Source organism: Thamnophis elegans, chromosome 2 (assembly GCF_009769535.1).
Source record: "Thamnophis elegans isolate rThaEle1 chromosome 2, rThaEle1.pri, whole genome shotgun sequence".
NCBI classification, from domain to species: domain Eukaryota; kingdom Metazoa; phylum Chordata; class Lepidosauria; order Squamata; family Colubridae; genus Thamnophis; species Thamnophis elegans.
The window spans coordinates 54,949,329-54,973,088 of NC_045542.1; the positions used below are offsets into that span (position 1 = coordinate 54,949,329).

Consider the following 23,760-nt stretch of genomic DNA (forward strand, 5'->3'; position numbering starts at 1 on the left):
CAGTTTATGCTTGGTCTGAGTTAGTCAATAAATCACATCGATTTGATTTAGCTGTAGACTTTGGTTTTTTCAATTTTTAAAGAAAACGGATGAGATCATTTTATTTCACGAAGGACTTGTGAAATAGTTAAGCCACTGGTGGGATGGTTGTACAAACTGAAATAATAAATTGGTATTAATTAAGTGCGTTGTTAAATTAAATTTTAGCATACTGTATTCTGGTGTTCAGACAGGGAGTCTTAACATTGGAAAAATTATAGCTACAGAACACCTGAGTAGTTTTATTAATTTACAAGGGAGCATCTGGTCAATTGCTAAATTACAATGCAATAACTTTATTATGGTTATTAATCAATTAAAAAAGGAAACAATTTTGAGGGAGCAAATAAAATTTGTATTAAAACTTAATTATAAAATTGATTTGTTAATGTTGCCTGAAACAATATAAGCCTCTTGTAGTAGACAGACAAGCCCAGCAGACAGATAGTTCTTTTTACAATGGGTAGTCCCAACTACGATGGCAATTGGGACTGGAATTTTTGTTGCTAATTGTCATAATCTATTACTATTGCTTAGCAATGGCAATCTCTGCAATCCTACCATAGTTGCTTTTGTTAACTGAATGCCACATTTGTTAGGTGAGGCAACTTCCTGCTAGCTTTCCACAATGAAACCCATTGGGGAATCCAGAAGGAAGTTGCAAGTTCCAGGCTGGCAGGCAGATAAGTGGCTGCTGCCAGATGGGAGAGAGAACACGGGGATACATACGCAAGGGTGTGAGAGAGGGTCTTCACGGGTGCATGAGGTGTAGGTCGGGGTGTGTGCAAAGGTGTTCATGAGTGATGTGGATCAGAGGGTGCAAGGAGGTGTGCAAGAAGTGCAGGTTGGAGAAAATGCATGAGGGTGTGAGGGAGGTGTGAAGAGTTGAGGGAGCATGAGTGGCCAGTGCAGAGGGGCTCAGAGTGGCTGAGGGAAGATGTGCAGGGATGGGAGACTTCTGACTTGTGACCTTCCCTGCTCGCTTCCCCACTATCTTTCTATGGAAGCTGACAGAGAACGTTGAAAATGATAAACACACAGATGCAGGATGGTGCAGCTGGTTGTAAGAGACAACAGGTTGTCACAATCACAAGGTCATGTAAGTGCTGGTATGACTGGAACGCCAAAGATTGGTTACAGATATCACTTGTTCAGTGCTGCCATAACAGCCCCTGAATAAATAGTCATAAATCAAGGACTATCTGTACATGTTCACTTCATTCCCAAGGGCATAACTGCATTTACCTTCAGGTCAGCATCAACCAATGCTTTCTAACTTAAAGTGAGCATAGTTACATCCTGTAGCATTCTTTTGAGTACCTGAAAATATATCATAGAAGAAAATTGACAAACACATATTACTTTATGGAGTAATAAAGTTATTGGAGGACAGATTCTGGGTAAAGATTTTAAAAAATCTGACTGTTAACATTCTATATGTTGGGGTGATAATGGGCTCTACTAAATGTGTTAGGGAGGAGCATCTAGACAAAGTTGATTGAATTCCATAGCCTGAAGAAACCCTTTCATTTCTTGGATGAAGAGGGAATGGGGACTTGATTTGTTCAGCTCTTTTTTCAAATTATATTTTAATTACATTATGAAATATGAATGGGCTTAAGGAGAGAACCAACCTAGAATGAAGGAGAAAGTTCTTGAAAGTTCGAACAATTAATCAGTGGAACGACTTGCCTCCAGAAATTGTGGGTGCTCCAACACTGGAGGTTTTTAAGAAGAGACTGGACAACTATTTGAAATATTACTCCTTCAGCAGGGGGTTGAATTAGAAGACCTCCAAGGTCCTTTCCAACTCTGTAATTTTGTTATTTTGGATCACACATTACTGTAAACACTTGATTTGTTACATTTTGGTTTGGTGTGATGTGATTGCAAAATTAAATCAATCTTGTCCATTTACAAATCATTATTTATGGCTGCAGTATGTGAGTCAAACATAGTATGTTTAAGGAATACTTCTATAAGCCTCAGGAATAGGAACTAAAACAATACTAGCCTTTATTATAATTCCACTAAGGATATAAAATGGTGAAACCTATGGACCATATATGTATTGCTCATTTTTTATTTCTTACTATTATTATTTTTCTGCTTTAAATACTTTATTTTATTGCGCTGTATTTATTTTGGGCAGAGCTTTTAAGGTTTTTGTGTGTTTTTGTGTCTGTTTTGACTCCTGGAAACTGCCTAGACAAGTCCCTTTGCTAGGCAAAACATTTTTGGAAGTAGTTTGCCATTGCTCCTTCCTAGGGTTGAGAGAGAATGACTGGCTTAAAGTCATCCAGCGGGCTTTCTGTCTAAGAGGGAAGTACAACTCACAGTCTCCCAGTTTATAACCTCATAGGCTCAGCAGAAAAGGGCAAGCATGTAGAACTGTAGAACATCCTTACCAACTGAAGGTATTTTCTTCTATTTGATCAAAGGATCTATGAGATGATTTTTCAGACTTTCTCCAGTTGGTTTTTGTATTGGTCTTCCTGGGATCTTCCCAGTGGGCCTTCCTCTGCCATAGTATTCTTTTGCAGATGAAGAAGACTAGCAGATATATAGCTGGAACATCAGAGTCAGGTTCATCCAATTGTAAAAGCCAGAAGCATGGACTAGAAAGACTTCTTTCGTTATTGCTCCTTTAAAATTTAAAATTTGTGGGCTGTGTGACTCAGCAGATACTAAATAAAATAAAATTTAGAATGCATTCACTTGTCTAGTCTCCTTTAAAAATTAATTTAAGTTTAATTGTATTAAATTATGATCATTCTATTGCTTAATTGTATTTTATGTAAAACATTTCCTTCAATTGGTCCTGAAGTTTAGTTTAGTTTCAATGAATGATCTCTAATTCTAATTTCTCCCCTTTTTTCATGCCATGTTTAAAATGTTTGTATTGGATCTCATCCTCTTTGTCTTTGTTCTAAGTAAAAAAGCCCCCAGTTCTGTATCCTTTCTTTCTAAAGAAGCTATTGTAATTTCCTATAATTTTGATTGTTCTTTTCTTGCACAAAAACATTTTTAAGTGCAGTATTTTGAACTATGCACCAGCCTTGGAATTGGGCTACTGGATGTGTACTTGCTTCATCCACTAAAGTTCCACTCTTCTCTCCAAAGGATACTTAATTCTTTTTGTTCCAATGCTGATCACAATGGGGAAGGGATGTAGACAGGCTCCAACCAGTTCATTTTCTTCATCCTTCCAGCCATTTATTATATTCCTTTTTTATCATTTTCAAGTCAATAGGAGGGATATTGTTTTACCTCGTAAAATACATTCACACTTCATTTTTCAATGGTACTTTATTCTTTTATAACCACTGCTTTGTGTGATACATTTCTCATTTGGAGGACGGTGATGTTTCTCTTTAAAATGTGCTTGCCATAGCACACCTGCATCTCTCCTGCCTATGGAAGGACATAATCGAAGGAATAATGGTTATTAAAATGCTGCTTCATCTCATTTCTTTTACACCGCCTCTGTGGTTTCTGTGCCATTCCCTCTAATCCAAAACAATCCATGTGCTATTGAGTACCTTTTGGATTGTGAACTTTTTAATGAGAAAGCCAATGTAAGCTGATTACTGCACAGTGGATAACTTCAAAGCCTCAGTGTGTTGTTGCTGGGATAATGAGAGTGAAGAGATGCTTCTTATCTGATGGCTCCCTTCCTGGTCATGTTTCATGTTTTACAATGTCTGAGATAGACTCCACTGAAGGGCAGATACACATCTTCCTGCTAGGTTCCAGGAATATTGAATAGAACTGGAATTGGTACTCCGTTTTCTCAACCTGCTGGCCTCTAGATGTTTGGATTTATAATTACCATTGTCCAGGGGTGGGTTCCTGCCAGTTCTAACCTCTTCTATAGAAGAAGTTCCACAAATCCACCATGCCGCTTAGAACTGGTTCCAGCTCCCTTCCCCTGCCCATCCGTACCACGCTTGCCCCGCCTGCTGCTCACTGATTAGCTGGCTCATCAATCGCCTCGCCCGCCTCTAAGAGTCCTATCTAAACCTTAAAGTCTTAAAGCTGTCAAGTTTGAACACCCCTGGGGTTTTTTTTCCTAAAGGGTTAGGGGTGCAAGGGTCTTGTAACTTGACAGCTTTAAGACTTGCGTGCTTCAAATACCAGAGTTTCTCAGCCAATGTTTTGATTGCTAAGCAAGAGCGTTGTTAAATGAGTTACATGCCCACCCAGTCATATGATTGCCAAGCCACTCCCACCCATCACATGGCCAGCAAGCCACTCCCACAAAGCAGGCCACACCTACAGAAGAGGTTCTAAAAAAATTTGAAACCCACCACTGCCATTGTCCCTAGCCAACAGAGAGATTGAGAACCACTGAGAACTACTGTGTGCCAATGCACCTGAAGGACATCAGATTGGGAAAGACTTCACTAAACTTTTAGTAAAAATGTATTTCTTTAAAGAGAAATAAGAGGTAGTAATGTACATCTGTATCATGGCCAAAGCAGATATCTGAACCAGATGAGACATTGCATAGTCAGTGTTATTCCTCAGGCTTGGTGATTTATAGCAAGGATTTATATTACCTGAGAACTTCTTTCTCTTCCCAGGATGGAACCATTTGCTGATCAAGCTGTTTGATAAATCAGGCACATATAATTACTGGAAACATTCCCATTGCTGTCAGAAACAGTGAAAGACATCTGTCAATCAAAACAATTTTAACTCAAAACTGTTTTGACTGACAAGTTCTGAGCCATTTCTGGGAACAAAGTTTCAAGCTATCTTTTAGATTATCAGAATATCTCTGCATGTCTTTTGGGCCAGAGAGGAGATGCAGTCTCTTGCGGTAATGGTGATTCCTCTTGTTAATTCTTCCTAGATCGGAATAAGAGGCTGAACACCAGATGGGCTGCAGCTGCTTGGTCTGCCTATTGTCCCAGGCTCATCTGGGACTGCCAGAAGAGTATCAGGGTGGCTGTGTACTCTAAAAGAAGTCAATTAAGGAAGAAGCATGAGTTGAGGTACAGGAAGTAAGAGCGGTCCAACTAGATATTCTTCCCCATACTGCATCTTTTGTAGTTCTATGATCTACAATTAATCTGTTGTTGATGTGACTTGCAGCAACCAACTGGCAGCAATTTGTACCATTATCCCCATCTTATCTAGTGCAATAATGCAAACAAGCAGCTTTTTGAATTATTATGAGTTATAAATTAACCTCAGTGAATGTACTATCCCTTTCCCATTAGTTCTTTGACAGTTTTGGTCACCACACTATAAAAGAGATGTTGAGACTCTAGACAAAGTGCAGAGGAGAGCAACCAGGATGATTAGGGGAGTGGAGACTAAAACATGAAGAACGGTTACAGGAACTGGGCATGGCTAGTCTAGTGAAGAGAAGGACCAGGGGAGACATGGTAGCAGTGTTCCAATATTTGAGGGGCTGCCACAGAGAGGAAAGGGTCAAGCTATTTTCCAAGGCACCTGAGGGCCAGACAAGGAATAATGGATGGAAACTGACCAAGGAGAGATTCAACCTAGAAATAAGGAGAAACTTTCTGACAGTGAGAACAATCAACCAATGGAACAGAAGTTGCCTTCAGAAGTTGTAGGGGCTTTCAAGAAGAGATTGGATTGCCATTTGTCAGAAATTGTGTAGGGTCTCTTGCTTGAGTGGGGGGTTGGACTAGATGACCTATATGGTTGCTTCTAATTTTGTTAATCTGTTTAAAAAATGGTTTGGACAAAAACTTGCTCACAAAAGTTCTTTTTCTGACCTACCTGTTTGTGTGGCTCATTCAACTGCATTTTAAGTTCTCATTGGAAACTTCCTGAAACCTTCCAACTAAAGCACATGGGGAACTACCATCAGAGATCAGAGAAGAATGTGTGTATGTGTATATGAGGAGGGGGACTGTATTTCCATAGACACCATTACTTTTATTTTGGCTGTTTGTTTCCCTGGAAACAAGAGGATGTCTTGAATATATTAGTTGTCCCCATGAATATGATGAAGGAGCATTCAGCACACGCTGAATATATCAGGCTCGGCGGGGGAATATAAAACGGGAAGTGAGCACGACTGGCATGAAGTTTAGCCTCAGCCTGCACACCTACAAGAGTGGCTGCCAGTGAAGGGTTTTCCTGCAAGAGACACGGCAGAAAACTAAAAAGCGTTTCAGCATTGCACAAAGTGGAAATCCTCTGGCAAGAAAAAGTAGAGCTTTAACAGTATGTGATGGCAGACAGAGGTCTGGCATCAGTGAATGGAAGTTCCTCTGATCTGCAGGATTATAAATGGAGAAGTAGATGCAGAAAAGATCAGCTTAGAAGAAAATTGTAATTATTTTTTTCCAAGAAGTTTTGACTGAAAGCAATCTGCAGCTGTAACTGATTTGGGCATTTCTGGCAAATCCAGAGAGGGAAAGCATCTTGACTAGAGATTTCTTCTCTACCAGAGGACACTTTGCTTCCAAGATGAACCGATCACTGACCCTGCTAAACTCTTCGGGGGTTAGTGAGAGCAGCTCACTGATCTCTGTAATCATTCCCTTGGTGTACTCTTTGATTTTCCTGATAGGCACCGTGGGCAACTCTCTGGTCCTTGCAGTGCTGCTGAGGAACGGGCAAGTGAACAATACCACCAACCTCTTCATCCTCAATCTAGGTGTGGCTGACCTCTGCTTCATTGTCTTCTGTGTGCCCTTCCAGGCCACCATCTATAGCCTGGACGATTGGATCTTTGGCCCCTTCATGTGCAAAGCAGTGCATTTCTTCATCTATCTGACCATGTACGCCAGCAGTTTCACTCTCACAACTGTATCCTTAGATAGGTGAGTAAGCTGGAGGGCTGGGGAGAAGTTCTGGATTTGGAAAGTCATTGTGAAGCTTTGGAAAATATCTGATTTTAACTTTCAAACAATTATAACTTTCCAGTCTCCCTGAACACCTCTACCACTTTGTCTCATAACCTGCAGGGAGAACATGCATCCCTTCAATGAGTTTAAATTTAATTGAGTTTAAATGGACAGCCAATCTCATTGTAAATGGACAACCATTCTCACTGTACATATATTGTGCCCTAAAAATAAAGAATAATAATAATAATAATAATAATAATAATTATTATTATTATTATTATTATTACTACTACTACTACTACTAAGCCATACTATATCACAAGATTTTGCACTAGATGGCCATTAGAACATCATTACAGTGTGCCTCTTCTATATAAAATAAATATTTTTTGTTTGGAAGGTGTTATCTCTAATGTCTGGGGCATTGGTAGAGTTATGATATCAACAAGTGGTTTAACCATTACATTTACATTATTTTTTCTGCTTTTATACGGAAGAGGTAACAACATTATGATATTCTAACAGTCTAGTGTAAATTCTTGCAATATAGTATGACTGTCCAGGCAGTCTCTTGCTGTTGGAATAGATGAAATAAATTATATACATTAATTCAAAGCACCAAAATGCGTATGAAATAAATGACTTGGTATTTGCAGAGTATCTTTACTCTGCTGGCTCTATTGAGTGGGGACACTGATGAAAAATATAGTGCTGTCTCTTTTATTGATATGTTCGCTTACATCAAGCTTTCAGTGACTTTATAGATTAGCTCTCATCACTCTACAATCTTTTTTCAACTTCATTCACTATTGCAGCATAATAACATAACACAAAGTACTGTACTATGTAGTATGTGTACAGATACACATATATGTACATGTGTACACACAATATGCTACTGTATATATAGACTATAACTGTACAGTGTATGTATGTATGTATGTATGTATGTATGTATGTATAGAGAGAGGGAGGGAGGGAGAGAGAGAGAGGGAGAGAGAGAGACTGTATGAATATTGTAACAGTAATATAGTATAAAGTTAATAATATCCTGGCTTTCTACCTTATCTCGACTATAAACACATATGTAGGCCTTAAGGAAAAATTGCTTTCTCTAAATCTCATAGTCAATCATGGAAAGTTGAAGATATTGACTTATCTTTTCAGATGTTAGGAAAAATGTAGCATTAGAGTGCTGGGAAGATTTTCAGTGTCTGGGAAAAGATAGGCAATGAAATGTAAATTGACAACTGTGCTCAGAGACATTTCCTCTAGCATCGGCTAGGTTCCTGTCCCATTTGACTTGGGTGGTGGTGGGGGGGGCAGATGGGGAATAAATGGTCATAGCTTCAACAGTTGGGTTGTTTCTGTAAGCCCTGATCCTGGAAGAGTATCAAATCCTCCTTGCCAAAGAGCACATGTGATTTAGATATGGGTTAGGGTTAGGCAACGTCCATAGACTGTTTTTATTCTAGTAAGGGATTTGATATTCAGAAACTTCCTTCTGCTTTCAGATTTTCCTTCCTGTTTTGGGACAAGTGGGGTTTGAGTCTAACATTAAAGGGGAAAAAACATATTTTTTTTAACTCACTGCAGCTTCACATTTTGTGAGGACAAGTCTTTGTCATGAATTAGAGCTATCAGATCTGGATGCAAAGACTTTATTTCTGTCTTTATTGCTATCTACCATCTAGCAGCTGTCTTGAGTTTTTTTGCAGATGAGATTTGGCAGCCTTCATTGTGCATCTGATGAAACCTCAGTGACTCGTAGCTGCCTGGTGATATATATTTATTCTTTCATGTGCAAATTATGCACAGATTGTTAAAAAATATTCCCATGAAAAATTGAAAAAAAGTTCTTGTCTATATGATTTGCTGATTTTTTCCCACTGCTTCATCCTATACATTTCATATAATAGGATGTAAAATTAATAGTATGATAGGATCACCGTGTGCTCTTTTTAAACAATAATATGTAGTCTATAACATTAAACCAGAACAAACATTGCTGAACAGAACTCGAATTAGTCTGCAACAGAAGACAAACCATATATTGTGTTATTCTTCAAGGGCTACTGATGCTGCTTATACTTGTGGTTGTTTCCTAATACTGTTGTGGGTTTTCCATTCTCACATGAATGCAATATTCCTGGATATGCATTATGTCAAGATAATTTCAAGAATGAAAAAAACTTTTTCGGAGAAATGAAGTGCCTACACCCTGTGTTTTAACATAATTGGAAAACTTTTTTTTAAAAAGAAGGGAGGGTTAATTCAAACAATTATTCCAAATCAAATACAGAATATTTTTAAAACACACATACAATTAGGATTATTCCAACAGCTTTTTACATTTACCAATTTTCCAATATGTTGACTAGTACGCTAATTCTAACATTGCCAACAATAGGCAGGGTAGACTAATGCTTGCCAAATAAGGAAGGCAGGGAAAAGAAATGTCAAGACGCTATATATGTATCTAAGAAAGTTTGGGAGGTTTCTTCCCCACATGGAATAGAAGGGTGTAGTTTTATATAAATAATAGAAGTCACAGTTAGTGGTATTACCTAGCCAACTTAGTTATTCTAAAAAACAGACTAAGTCATGCTGCATCTTATAAGTACTTTGATTAGAAGATCACTAAGGAATCCTAGAACTATAGATTAGATTGGAGAATTAAAAACCCTGGGAGAAAGCAATGTAAGCCGTTTCTGCTTTACTGCCAAGAAAGCAATATGGATAAGGTGACCAGACGTCCCGATTTTGGCGGGACAGTCACGATTTTTAATAATTTGTCCCGTGTCACACGGCGTGTTCAAAAAGTCCCGATTTTCCAAAAGAAAGAAAATCAATTTTAAAAATTGTTTTTTTTAAAAAAAGTTTTTATTTCTCTGAAGTGTCGTTCCCGATGTGACCTTTAGAGGGCAGAGGTTTCCCTCTTTCCACTCGGCTTGCTCTCAGCGCCCAATGAGAGGCTAGGCTCCCTCCCCTCCTGCACGTGTGTGCGCCGACGTGCGATGTTTTTCTGCAGGGAGAGTGATGGCTTTCCGGTGGCAGCAGCGCAGCGAGGAGGAGGCTCGGTCCCGGGCCGTCGGAAGGGGTTTTTTTTTCCCCCGCTTCTTTCGGGCGCCGCTCTCCCTGCAGCCATTTCTCCCTCTTTCTCCTTTTTGTCCTTTCCCCTCCTTCCCCCCAAAAAGAGAACAAGAGGGAGAAAGAGGAGGTGTGGGGGATAGATAGTGGGATCTTTGCTGCTTTCTGAGCTTGGTGCAGCAAGGATCCCACTATTTCCCCCCCACCTCCTCTTTCAGAAAGAGGAGGTGTGGGGGGATAGTGAGATCCTTGCTGCTTTATTTTCTGGATTAATTGGTGGAAATGTGTTCTCATTCATGATCCATTCCTATGACTTCGTGTATGTCCTGGAATAAATGTACAATAGTTATTGTTTCTTTTTCCATCATATTTTTCTTACAAAACGATGAAAAGGACTGTTGATGGAACTACCTGGCATTTGGAAGGCAGGATTGCTCAGGTAGTCCTCGACTTATGCTTGGTAACTGAGTGACTGTTCAAAGTTATGACAGACCCCTCCCTCCCTCCCAAAAGGTACCTACGACCTGGTTCAAAGTTCTGACACCTCATGTCTTCCCTGCAGTCACTCCATAACTGACGCACATTTATAGCCATTTGCAGCATCTTGTGGACATATGACTGTGACTTACATTTTTAAAAATTCTATGCACAACACTTTGAAATGTATTGTGCATAGAACTTTTAAAAATAGTTTTACTTCAATTTATTCTGTGTGGAATAGTTTGAAATGTTTTACTTCTATTTATTCTGTGTGGATTCTTTTTTTAAATTGTCTTAGACTATTTAAAAAAAGATTCTATCCAAAATACAAAATACCAGCTGCAGTTATTCACTTAAGAACTGTGGCAAGAAAGGTGGTATAGTGACCAAAATTACAATGGCATTGAAAAAAGTGACTGATGACCATTTTTCACACTTAGCGACCATTTTCACACTTAGCGACCGTTGCAGCATCCTCATGGTCATGTGATCAAAATTACAATACTATTTTTGCATTGTATGAAAAATTTTGTTGCTCCGTATAAAGTTTTTAATCAAGCCCTCCCCACCCCCCACCCCCGGTCAAAGGTGTCCCTCTTTACCAATCTGAAAATCTGGTCACCTTAAATATGGATGTAACCATGTAATAATCAGAAAAGTTTAATAAATATGTGAAGGAAGGGAAAGTGAGTCAAATCAATTATAACTGTTTGTTTCAGAGTAATTGGAGCACAGAATGACTGAGATGACTGATGGCTAATACTGCTTTATAATGTCTAGGTAAAGCCACATTTGGAATACTGCATCCAGTTTTGGTCACCACAATGTAAAAAAGATATTGAGATTCTAGAAAGAGTGCAGAGAAGAGCAACCAAGATGATTAGGGGACTGACTGGAGGCTAAACATACAAAGAACAGTTGCAAGAACTGGGTATGTCTAGTTTAATGAAAAGAAGGACTAGGGGAGACATGATAGTAGTGTTCTGGTATCTCAGAGGTTGCCATAAAGAAGAGGGAATCAAACTATTCTCCAAAGCACCCGAGGACCGGACAAGAAGCAACGGATTCAAACTAATCAAGGAGAGAAACAATCTAGAACTAAGATGAAATTTCCTGACAGTTAGAACAATTAACCAGTGGAACTACTTGCCTCCAGAAGTTGTGAATTCTCCAACATTGGAAGTTTTTAAGAAGAGATTGGACAATCGCTTGTCTGAAATGATGTAGAGTTTCCTGCCTGAGCAGGGGGTTGGAATGGAAGACTTCCAAGGTCTCTTCCAACTCTGTATTCTATTCTGTTCTGTTCTACTCTGCTCTACTCTACTTACTCTACTCTACTCTACTCTACTCTACTCTACTCTACTCTACTCTACTCTACTCTACTCTACTCTATATCATGGTGGTCATGATAGTTCTCATGGACTATATAGCTGATTCTGTCCAAAAGTAGCCTTTGGAATGAAAAGACTGAAAAATGATGCCTTTTCTAGACATGATTACTATGATAAAAACAATAAGCAGGGAAGGAAGCTAGGAAATTGGGATATTTAAAATTTTGCTTTGTCGCTATTTTTGATTTAAGAAATGTGTACTTATTTCCATAGTTCCCTAGAGTCATTTCTTGACTTCCTTGCTTGACCTCTACATTCTGATTCAGAAAAAGCAGTTCTCAAAGAGCCCAAGTTCGTGTAAAAGAATGGGAAAGGAAATAATAAGTCTTTGGGTCAAAAACATCTTGTACAAGTCCAGGCTTTGCACTCAGAAGAGGAGGAGACTGACTTTTGGGAGTGCAAAACAGGATTTCTCTGAGATGATAGAACAATAAGATGAAGAGAGGAGAAAAGGAAGATTTTCCTCCCTGAAAACATAAACTAGCCATCAGAGTGGATTGGGTTAGACTAGGAAATAAAATGAAACCTGGATTAATTTTAGAGTTGATTTGAAGTTTAGAGATATATTAGTTAGAAGATCAGTTAGCATACAAAATCAAAATATAGTTTTAGCTTGAATTGCTCGATGGTTTGAAACTGGACTCAGGCTGAGCAGAACAAAGAAATTCTATCATTAAAAAATTCAATCCATTTCCATTTATAGATAAAGATAATGAAATAATTAATAAAAATGAAATCAAAAGCCATGACAGCATGGTGTAGTGATTAAGGTGCCAGAATAGGAACAGGGATCACAAAGATCTAGTATTCTCTCATCAGTGGTCTTCTAATTAGTTGATTTGTTGTGAAATCTTTAGAATAGAACAATTTTTTTCCATTAAAGCTGTGACCTTTGTGAGTTAGTAAATAGGTAGTGATTTAGCACTTAGCAAAGCAGTTTCACATATCTGTAAATTCCATAGGAAGAACTTTTCAAATATTTTTACTTACTGAACATTGCCTACAATTAAATCTTGACCCTTCGGCAGCTATCTAGGCTTTCTCATTCCTTCAGATCTTTTGAATTTTTTTTCTAGAGCACAATGGCTCAGTACCATGCTAATAGTACTATGATGTATGAATTTGGGTACAAATACTTTGTGTCAGGTTGCATTACACACACACGTGTGTGTGTGTGTGTGCATCAGTGGTGGATTCCGGATCCCGTTCCAACCTGTATGGTTGGAATGGGCCCAGTGGCATCCACATGGACGTGTGCAGCGCGCGCATGCATTTTAGCACCTCCGCGAGCCTCTGCAATGCTCCAGCTGCTCTGCGGAGCATCGTGCAGGTGCTGTATGCGCCATGCACGTGCGCATAAGTGCAGAAGCCTTAAAAGACAGGTAAGGAGCTTGGGCGGGCAGGTGGGCCCTCCGCAGCACCATACCGCATCACCTGGTATGTGATCAAAATTCAAATGCTTGGCAACTGACTCATATTTGTGACTGTTGCCATGTCCTGGGATCATGTGATCTCCTTTTGGGATCTTCTGACAAGCAAAGCCCATGCAAAAGCCAGATTCACTTAACAAGCATGTTCCTAACTTAACAACTGGGGTGATTCACTTAACAACCGGGTTGAGAAAGGTCGTAAAATGGGGCAAAATTCACTTAACATCTGTCTCACTTAATGTTCTGGCCTAGGCTTCCCAAGAGCATAAAACAAACTCCTTGTCTTGACAAAAACCCCTTTTATTAATTTACTGTGAATTCTGTTCATTCACATCCAGCAAAGTCTTTCAAGGGAGGATTTACAGTCATAGATCTTATCTGGCTTGGAGAGCTGATAGGCCAATATCTTCAAAACTTGGCAAGGAGTCTCAGGAGAGTCACTAACCAATGAAGCGAACTAATTGTCTCCATCAAACTTCCCTCCCCTTTCGCTCCTCTTTTATTTCCTCTGGGAGGGGCCATTCATCGTCCACCTGTGGCCTTACTCCCAAGTCGACCCCTGTTCTTTAGCTGCGCACACTGGGAACAGGTTCCAGCTGTTCATCTGCCTCACTGATGTCTGATTCTGAAGGCAGCTGATAACTATCGTATGGCCCCGGCCCCCTCTCTGCCTCCGACACAGAGCTCTCATCAAAATTGTAAATTAAATTGTAAATTTAATGAATTTATATGCTGCCCAATCCCGAAGGACTCCGGGCGGCTTACATAAAACAACTCTAAAAAGAATACAAAAATTTTTAAATAGAGAGAAAAAGCAGGTTAAAAACACATCATGCACTCAATCTTAGTGGGGCTGGACCTCATTCATAAGGTCAACAGCCCCAGGCCCGCCGGAATAGCCAGGTCTTAGTAGACTTTCGGAATGCCAAGAGAGTGGGGAGGGTCCGGACCTCTGGGGGTAGATCATTCCATAGGGCCGGGGCAGCTACAGACAAGCCCCCCCCCCAAGGAGCTGCCGGATGACATTATCTAGTCGACGGCACCTGAAGAAGGCCCATCCTGTGTGATCTTATCAGACGCTAGGAGGTATGTGGCAGAAGACGGTCTCGTAGATATCTGGGTCCTAAGCCATGTAGGGCTTTAAAGGTGATAACCAGCACCTTGAAGCGCGTTCGGAGACCGATAGGGAGCCAGTGCTGCTCGCGGAGGATAGGTGTAACATGGGTGTATCTCGGTACACCCAGTATCGCTTGCGCGGCTGCATTCTGGACCAGTTGTAGTCTCCAAACACTTTTCAGGGGCAGCCCCATGTAGAGCGCGTTACAGTAGTCAAGTCTTGGGTGACAAGGGCGTGAGTGACCATTTGAAGTGCCTCCCGGTCCAAGTAGGGCTGCAACTGGTTCATCAGGCGAACCTATGGGAGTGGGCGGCATACAAATTCTAATAAACTTGAAACTTGAAACCTGGGCAAAAGCTCCCCTGGTCACAGCTAACAAATGGTGTTCTAGTGTCAGCTGCGGGTCCAGAAGGACACCCAAGTTGCGGGCCCTCTCTGAGGGGTGTAAAGTTTCACCCCCCAGGCTTAAAGATGGAGTATCTGGACTATCCTTGGGGGGCAACATCCATAGCCACTCGGTCTTGTCGGAGTTGAGTGCAAGCTTGTTCACTCCCATCCAGGCCCTGACAGCTTCCAGGCACTGGCACATCACTTCCACCACTTCACTGAGTTGGCATGGGGCGGAGAGATACAGCTCAGTATCGTCTGCATATTGATGGTATTTAATCCCATGCTGGCGAATTATCTCACCCAGCAGCTTCATGTAGATATTAAATAGGAGGGGGGGGGGACAAGACTGAGTCCTGCGGCATCCCATATTTAAGGGGCCTAGGGGTCGACCTCTGTCCTCCAACCAACACCGACTGTGATCTGCCAGAGAGGTAAGAGGAGAACCACCATAAAATGGTGCCTCCCACTCCCACTTCTTCTAGCCATTGCAGAAGGATACCATGGTCGATGGTATCGAAGGCCGCTGAGACGTCAAGGAGCACCAGGATAGAGGAATGTCCTCTATCCCTGGCCCGCCAGAGATCATCGGTCAGTGCGACCAAAGCGGTTTCGGTGCAGTAACCAGGCCTGAAACCAGACTGAAAGGGATCTAGATAATCCGCTTCATCCAAGGTCCATCGGAGCTGGAAAGCCACCACCTTCTCAACAACCTTCCCTAAGAAAGGAAGGTTGGAGACTGGACGATAGTTTTTAAGGATAGCTGGGTCCAGAGAAGACTTCTTGAAGAGGGGTCTCACCACCGCTTCTTTCAACGGTTGCGGGAAAGATCCCTCCTGAAGAGAGGTGTTCACGATCCTCTGGAGCCAGCCTCGTGTTACCTCCCTGCTGGTCGAGACCAACCAGGAGGGACACGGGTCCAACAAACAGGTGGTGGCACTCATCGCTCCCATGGCCTTGTCGACTTCCTCAGGAGTGACAAGCTGGAACTCACTCCACGAAATCTGATCAAGGCCCTCCCTTGGCATCTCCTCTGGCACTGTCCAAATGGAGTCAAGGTCCGTCCAAATCTGAGTGACTTTGTCCGACAGAAACTGAGCAAATTTCTCAGCCCTTCCCTGTAAGGGTTCCCCCGCATCCCTCCCTTTCAGGAGGGAGCGGGTTATTCTAAACAGGGCAGCCATGCGAGATTCTGCAGACGCAATAAGAGCGGGAAAATGAGTACATTTTGCCGCCCGTATCACCACTAAATAAGTCCTAATAAAGGCTCTTAGTTGTGTTCAGTCGGATTCGGAGTTACTAGCCCCCCAGCGTCGCTTTAGGCGTCTCTTTTGGCGCTTCATCTCCCGGAGTTCCTCTGTAAACCAAGGTGCTCTCCTGGATCCACTGCTGCGGAGAGGCCGCAAAGGCGCAATCCGATCTAGTGCCTCAGCCACCGCTGTATTCCAAGCAGCGACCAAGGACTCAGTCGAATTGTGGGCAAGGGAGTCAGGTATCTCTCCACGCTCCGTCTGAAATCCCAATGGGTCCATCAGGCGCCTGGGGCAGAACCATTTAATCGGCTCCACCTCCCTGCAGTGGGGAAGTAGCTTCCGGAAGTCAAGCCTCAGCAGGAAGTGATCTGACCATGACAAGGGTGAGATCTCTATCCCCTTTAGTTCCAGATCATGTCTCCACTGCCCCGAGAGAAACACAAGGTCGAGCATGTGTCCTGCTATATGAGTCGGACCCTGAATTACCTGGGTCAAGTCCATGGTTGTCATGGAGGCCATGAACTCCTGGGCCCCGTCTGAGCATTTGCCAAGAGATGGCAGGTTGAAGTCCCCCAGTACTATAAGTCTGGGAAACTCAACCGCCAGTCCGGCTACTGACTCTAGGAGCGCAGGCAGGGCTGTTGTGACGCAGCTGGAAGGTAGGTACGTCAAAAACAAGCCCACTTGACCCCCTAGGTCCAACTTCACAAGGAGGGACTCACACCCGACAGTCTCTGGAGCAGGGATCCTGCGAGGGACTAATGACTCCCGGATAATAGCTGCCACTCCCCCACCCCTTCCCCTGGTGTCATGGTTGGTGGAGCATCTGAAACCCTTCTGGGCACATTTCTGAGAGGGGGACTCCTCCCTCGTGGCCGAGCCAGGTTTCAGTAATACATGCCAGGTCTGACCCCTCGTCTAGTATTAAGTCCCGGACGAGGGGAGCTTTATGAATCACAGACCTGGCATTTAGCAACAGCAATCTGAGACCAGGGCCCTGACTTCTCTTGTCACCTGGTCCTTGAGTTGAGCTTTCAGGGCCGGAACAAGGGATCACTATGACGTAGCGAACCTTCCTTCCCCGGTAATGGCTAGCCCTGTAGCTCCCGACATACCTGCCCCTCCCGATCGTAACCGTGATGCTCCGGCCCGTCCCCATCCCCATAGACCCCCCTCCCTCCCACAGCCCCCGTTCTTCTTGGCAGGCCATTCATACCATGCACTCTAGGATTAGAGGTGGGTCCGGGCCCCCATCCACTTCTGCTTCTGCACTCAGTGGAGGGGGCTCCAGGCCGCACTCTCAATCCCCTCATATATACCGGCCAGGCAGTCTCCGCATACATACCCCACTATAACATTAAAAGCATATAATGGTACAATAAAATAGAAAATAAAATAAAATTAATTTAAAAACATGGGATCATTCAACTACATGCATACAACACACATTCCACATACAGAAAAGTTTGCGCAGATATTAGTATTAGTATTGTACAAGCGGATTCATAAAGTTCATAAGGCAGATTCATAAAGTTCGAGTAGATGAAACCAGCGGTGGTGTAGAGGGAGAGTGACTTGTCTTCCCTCCTTCCCTGTGCACCAGAACGGTGTAGCAAAGAGGGGCAAAAAGTCTGGAGTGGTTGAGGTGGCATCCCTGGGGCAGCGGCGGGCGGCAGTGGTCGCAATAGATGAGACCAAGATCGCAAGTCCAGAAGCTCTGAGGCTGCAAACAGAGGGAGCCAGATGACAAGAAGAAGAGGCCCCGTAGCTGCGAGGGCAAAGCGGAGGAGAGGCTGCGCTGCAGAGAAGGCCAAGTAGAATGGAGCGGGGGGGGCACCCGAAAGGGCCGCGGCGGGGGCAAACAAAGCTAGCTGCCCGATCTTGTCCAGTGCCGTACCAGGCCGACCACCCCCTCTCTGGAGCGATGACATTCCGATGCAAATCCAAGGGCTCCTCCCGGTCACAAAACGAGGCCAAAAGACGCCAGGACCGCTGCAGACCAATGGAACGAAGGGGGGGGCTGGGAGGGCCGCGGCGGCAAACAAAGCCAGGATGCCAAGACTGTTGGAAACTGCCGAGAATGGTGCAGTCAGCGCGACGACGCCATCCTCACTGCCAAACAGTACGAGAGCTGCCGAGGGCGGCCTTTCCCAGACTCCAGGACTGGCCCATGTTCCTTCCCAATCTCCTCACTGTTCGAATCTGCTGCCAGCTCTGCTGGCCACTGGCAGGCCACAACATTTAGCAACAGGAATTTTGGAGTCCATTGTGGTTGTAAGTCAAGGACTACACACGCACACACACACACAAATACATACACACATACATACACACCAGGGCTGGGTTCTGGCTCCTACTACTGCCAGTTTGCTCAGGAATGTGCTTCGTGTGCGCCCTTTGCGCACACATGCACACTTGATGCGCGCTACATGTGCATGCGCAGTATTCAAGAAATGCTTATGCAAAGAAGCAAAAAACAACATGGTGGCACCTATGCCGCCTCCGAGAGAACCAGTTTGGGGGTGTGGCAGGCCGAGTTACTACCTACTCGGCCGAACCAGGCTGAACCAGTAGGAACCCACCTCTGATACATACACACCTGTTCTGTCCCCCCTTCTGAGCTCGTTAATAGACGACAGGCAGACAAACTTAAAAGGAACTCTCTTTATCAGTTCTCGGCTCAGACTGGCTGCGAGCCCAAAAATAAACATAAATAAAGTCTTTGCCTGAAGATAACAGAATGCAAAACAAATCTCTCTTACGGCAATGCACTTCTCCAAGTGTATCCTTGAATCAGGGTTACAGAAAACCAATCACTTCTCCAAGTGTATCCCAAATAAACCACGACAGATGATCAATGAATGCATGAATGAACGAAGGAACGTTGACTCCTGCAACCAGGGCGTGGCACCATCCGTCCTTTTATCCCCAGAAGATGCTCCTAACGAGCCCCAGCTGCATAGTTAATCTTGCATCCCGAAAAGACTCACAGAAGACTGCTGCTGAGTCACAACACTATCCCCCACCGCAGGGCCCTTTCCCTGAGTTCCGATGGTCTGGATGCGGTCGGAATGACTTGTCCACAAGATGGCCCGCACCCATTTCCTGTGGTGCCTTTTTCATGAGTCCCAAACCTCTGTAGGAATAGCCCCCTTGAATCGGAACTCCTTAGGTATCCGGTGGCCACCATGTTTCCTTCCGCCCTTCACGGCGTTGACACCCCGTCCAGGGTCCTTCACCCTCTGCAAGGCCGAGCCACCAGCCCCCCTACCATCGGAGGTTGACGACAGCTCTACCAGCTTCGGCCGCGCCTTAACACCCTGTCCAGGATCCTCCACCCTCTGCAAGGCCGACCCACCAGCTCCCCTACCATCGGAGGTTGACGGCAGCTCTACCGACTCCTGCCGAGCCACCATGCAATCCCCTCCCACAGAGCCCTTCCCCCGGTTTCGATGATCGGGGTGCGGCCCAGAAGGGTTGGTGATGGCCTCACGGAACACGGTCTAAGACACTGGTACCCTGCTGGGAACCTAGAAACAAAGTCCAGTGCTGTGGGGACCGGAGTCGACAATGGCTGGAATCTTGGCGGAGTTATCCTTGCAGACCTGGCTCATTGGCACTGGGCATATGACTTCACGCACCTCCGCACATCATTTTTCAGATGGGGCCACCAAAATTGACGGGAGGCCAGGTGCAACATCCGAACAAACCCCCAATGTCTTGATGCAGACACACAATGAACCTGCAAGAGCACCCGTCGACGGATGTGCCCTGCGGGAACATAGAACTGGCCCGACACTTCAAAAGATCCCCTTCCAAAGTCCATGGGGACGCCGGCCCCACTTCCGCCTTTCATCGCTCCACCCAGTCATCACCCCGCTGCGCACCCCATATCAGAGACTGCTTGCTCACAGGATGACAAACGGCAGCGCAGGATGCAACGGGTAGAACAGTCCGAGGTGGAAGCAAGTTCGCAGGATCAGAGTTCTCTACTTTACTCAGCAGGGCATCCGCCCTGGGACTCCACACACCCCGAATGCACGCTACCTTTTGCGAATGGGGTATCACGGCTGCACAAACGTGCTGGTTGTCCGACATGATAGTGCGTTGCTGAGGGACGGCTGCAGTCCGCGCAATCCTTCTGTTCTTCTTGGGGCAACTCCCTGCCAGGTGTCCAAGATCCCCACAGTAGAAGCGCAATCCCTCAGCACGTCGTCTGTCCATCTCTGTCCGTGACACTTGAGGTCTGACAGCACCCATCTCCATGGGCTCCTCCCAGTCCACTGCAGTCCCTTGCTGAACCGGCATGCTGGTGGTCTCCTGGAATACACGGCGAGGCCTTTGCCTCTGCAGCTGGGCGTCTATCCGGAGGCACAGGTGGACCAATGCGTCGAACGTCAGTGGCCTGTCCACCCTCGCCAGTTCATCCTGCAAGGCCTCAGACAATCCATCCTGGAACGTGTCCATTAGAGCTGGTTCATTCCATGTGGAATCCTAGCTACGCAGCCTGAATTCAGTCACATAGTCCTGCAATGAACCACTTCCCTGCTGCAGTGACTTAAGACTTTTAGCAGATGTTTCCCCCTTGTTCGGATCTTCAAACATCCGTTTGAAGTACTGGCAAAAGCACTGGAAGTCATCCAACAAAGGGCTCTGCTGAACTAACAAGGGGGTAGCCCAACGGGCAGCTGTGCCTGAGAGCAAACTGATAATGAATCCCACCTTCGTCTGGTCAGTGGGAAAGTCCTCCGCTCTCAGGCTAATAAACATCTGGCATTGTCCCAAGAATGCTGCAAACATGTCCTGGTTGCCGTCAAATTTATCCGGCATAGCTACTGGGCACTTCCACCGTGTCTGCTGGAGGTGAACCAACCTCTGCATTTGAGCCATTTGGTCCGTCAGTACGGCCATTTGTTGCATGAGTTGCATATTTGCAGCATGTAATTGCTCCATAATTAATGAAATGAAGGTTTGTCTGGCAGGAGTCAAACTGTTCTGTCCCCCCTTCTCCGCTCATTAACAGATGACAGGCAGACAAACTTAAAAGGAACTCTCTTTATCAGTTCTCAGCTCAGACTGGCTGCGAGCCCAAAAATAAACATAAATAAAGTCTTTGCCTGAAGATAACGGAATGCAAAACAAATCTCTCTTACGGCAATGCACTTCTCCAAGTGTATCCTTGAATCAGGGTTACAGAAAACCAATCACTTCTCCAAGTATATCCCAAATAAACCACGACAGATGATCAATGAATGCATGAATGAACGAAGGAACGTTGACTCCTGCAACCAGGGCGTGGCACGATCCGTCCTTTTATCCCCAGAAGATGCTCCTAACGAGCCCCAGCTGCATAGTTAATCTTGCATCCCGAAAAGACTCACAGAAGACTGCTGCTGAGTCACAACACACACCTATGTATGTGTGTATGTATATATGTAGTCCTTGCATTACAACATATATAATTTATATATATATGTAATTTTCAGACTGTAAAAGCAAAGGTTTTCAAAATACAGCTATTGGACGTTTCAGCCTGATGTTTCCAGAAAGGTGTCAGGCTGTCATCAGGGATTCCGTGATATAGAAGTTCAAACAAATCTCAGAGTTACTATTTCAATGTATATGCTAACAAGCGGTTATCTAATTTATCTAGTTTCTAAGATTCTGTAACCTTTTTTTCCTAACAATGAACTGGATTAACAAGATTCTGTGCTACTTGGTTCCTTGGTTATGGGCTATTGATGGGTGGTTAACACATAAGCCATTTTTCTTTTTAATGCCAATAACCCTTTCAGTTAAGCTCCCTATCAAACACAGTGGAACCTCCAGTCACAACCATAATCTGTTCCAGGACTTTGGTTGGCACCTGATTTGGTTGTGACTGGAAGCAAGACTGACTGCGCATGCGCGCACAAAAAAAGGTGCAGAAGGGAAAATCACTGCAGCTGTGATTGATAGAGGTGTCCCGCCTCTATGTCGGACAAAGTGGCAGAGCAGGCAAAAGCCGCTTTCTAGAAAGAAAGAAGGTGCCAGCCCGCCAGCAGAGGCGGGTAAAAGACCCGCCTCTGCTGCGGGCTGCCCCGACACAGAGGAAGAAAGCTGGTGAGCTGCCCTCCCTGCCTTTCCTACCCCCTTCCCTCTGAGTGAAGAAACAAACACACGCACACACAGACACACACACACACACACACAAACATACACACATACACACACAAATTACTTACAATTACTTACAAATTACATTTTGAATTCCTCCCCCTCGCTCCGACCCACATACCTTTTCCAGCTGTTTCACAGAGGATTTCAACTCTGCTCTTGTCTGCCATGATGAAAATGTAAAAATGTAAAAGGAAAAAGGCAAGAGCTGCTGAGGTCGGGCTGGGTTAGCTGCTGCCAGAGTCCCCAATGGATGACCCTGCTTAACTGTTTAAAAAAGCCTCTAAAAAACACCCTCTATAGGAGGAGGCAAGAGAACCAAGTGCCTCATCTACATAAGGAATTTTTTTTAGAACCGGCAGCTCCCTCCCCCGCCTGTCTGCACATCATCAAGATGAAGAGCGAGAGGAGGGATTCTGGGAGTTGAAGTCCACAAGTCTTAAAGCTGTCAATTTTGAACACCCCTGGGTTTTTTTCTAAAGGGTTAGGGCTGCAAGGGTCTTGTAACTTGACAGCTTTAAGACTTGCATGCTTCAAATGCCAGTTTCTGAGCCAACATTTTGGTTGCTAAGCAAGAGCATTGTTAAGTGAGTTTCACCACATTTTGCAAGTTGGCCATGCCTACCCAGTCACATGGCGAGCAAGCCACTCCCACAAAGCAGGCCACACCTACGGAAGAGGTTCTAAAAAATTTTGAAACCCACCACTGAATTGCAGCCTACTAACTCTGAATTTTCTTCACCTGTTGGCATGTCTCAATACAGTAGCTTTTTCTTGCATTCCTTTTGTCTACCTAGGTATTTGGCTATAAGGTATCCTTTGCACTCCAGAGAACTGAGAACACCCAAAAATGCTGTCATAGCGATTTGCTTCATCTGGGGTCTTTCATTCGTCTTCTCTGTACCTTATGTCAGCTACTTCCAGGAGTATCAGATTACCAACATTACTGTCTGTCATCCCATCTGGGAAATATCACAGCGCAAGATTATGGATCTCTGCACATTTTTCTTCAGCTATGTCATCCCAGTGTTGATTCTCAGCTTCACCTATCTAAGGACCATCCGTTATCTCTGGACATCTGTGGATCCCATGAAAGTCATGTCTGATTCTAAGAAAGGTAAACGCAAAGTCACTCGGATGATCATTATTGTAACTGTTCTCTTCTGCCTTTGTTGGCTGCCCCACCACTTGGTCATCCTTTGTTTTTGGTTTGGCTATTTTCCCTTCAACAATGCTACCTTTGTGTTCAGGGTCCTGTCTCACATAATCTCATATGCCAATTCCTGTGTCAATCCTATTGTCTATGCCCTGGTATCCAGGCATTTCCGGAAGGGATTTAAGAAGATCTTCAGTTGCCTTCTGCATAAAAGAGTAACCAACAAAGTTCATGTAGCACAGGTGACTCACACAGTTAGTACTTTGGAGGCAGACTTGACAGAGGTAATAGATGTCAATGAGCCTGTTCATAGAGGAGCTTCCACCTGCTGTCACATCCCAGTTCAGACATGGAATGAGGTGGAACAGCTGAGCTATCAAGAGAAAGCTGCCAACTCTTTCATCACTTTCAATGTTACTTAA

At 44.1% G+C, this 23,760-nt stretch overlaps 1 protein-coding gene across 1 annotated transcript; it reads left to right on the forward strand.

The window, feature by feature from the left end:
* The first annotated feature begins 835 nt into the window (after positions 1-835).
* GALR2 (galanin receptor 2) lies at positions 836-23,760 on the forward strand. Its single transcript, XM_032239010.1, has 4 exons — positions 836-866; positions 4,898-5,039; positions 6,477-6,851; positions 22,980-23,760. The coding sequence occupies exons 1-4, from the start codon at positions 836-838 to the stop codon at positions 23,758-23,760; spliced, it is 1,329 nt and encodes a 442-aa protein (XP_032094901.1).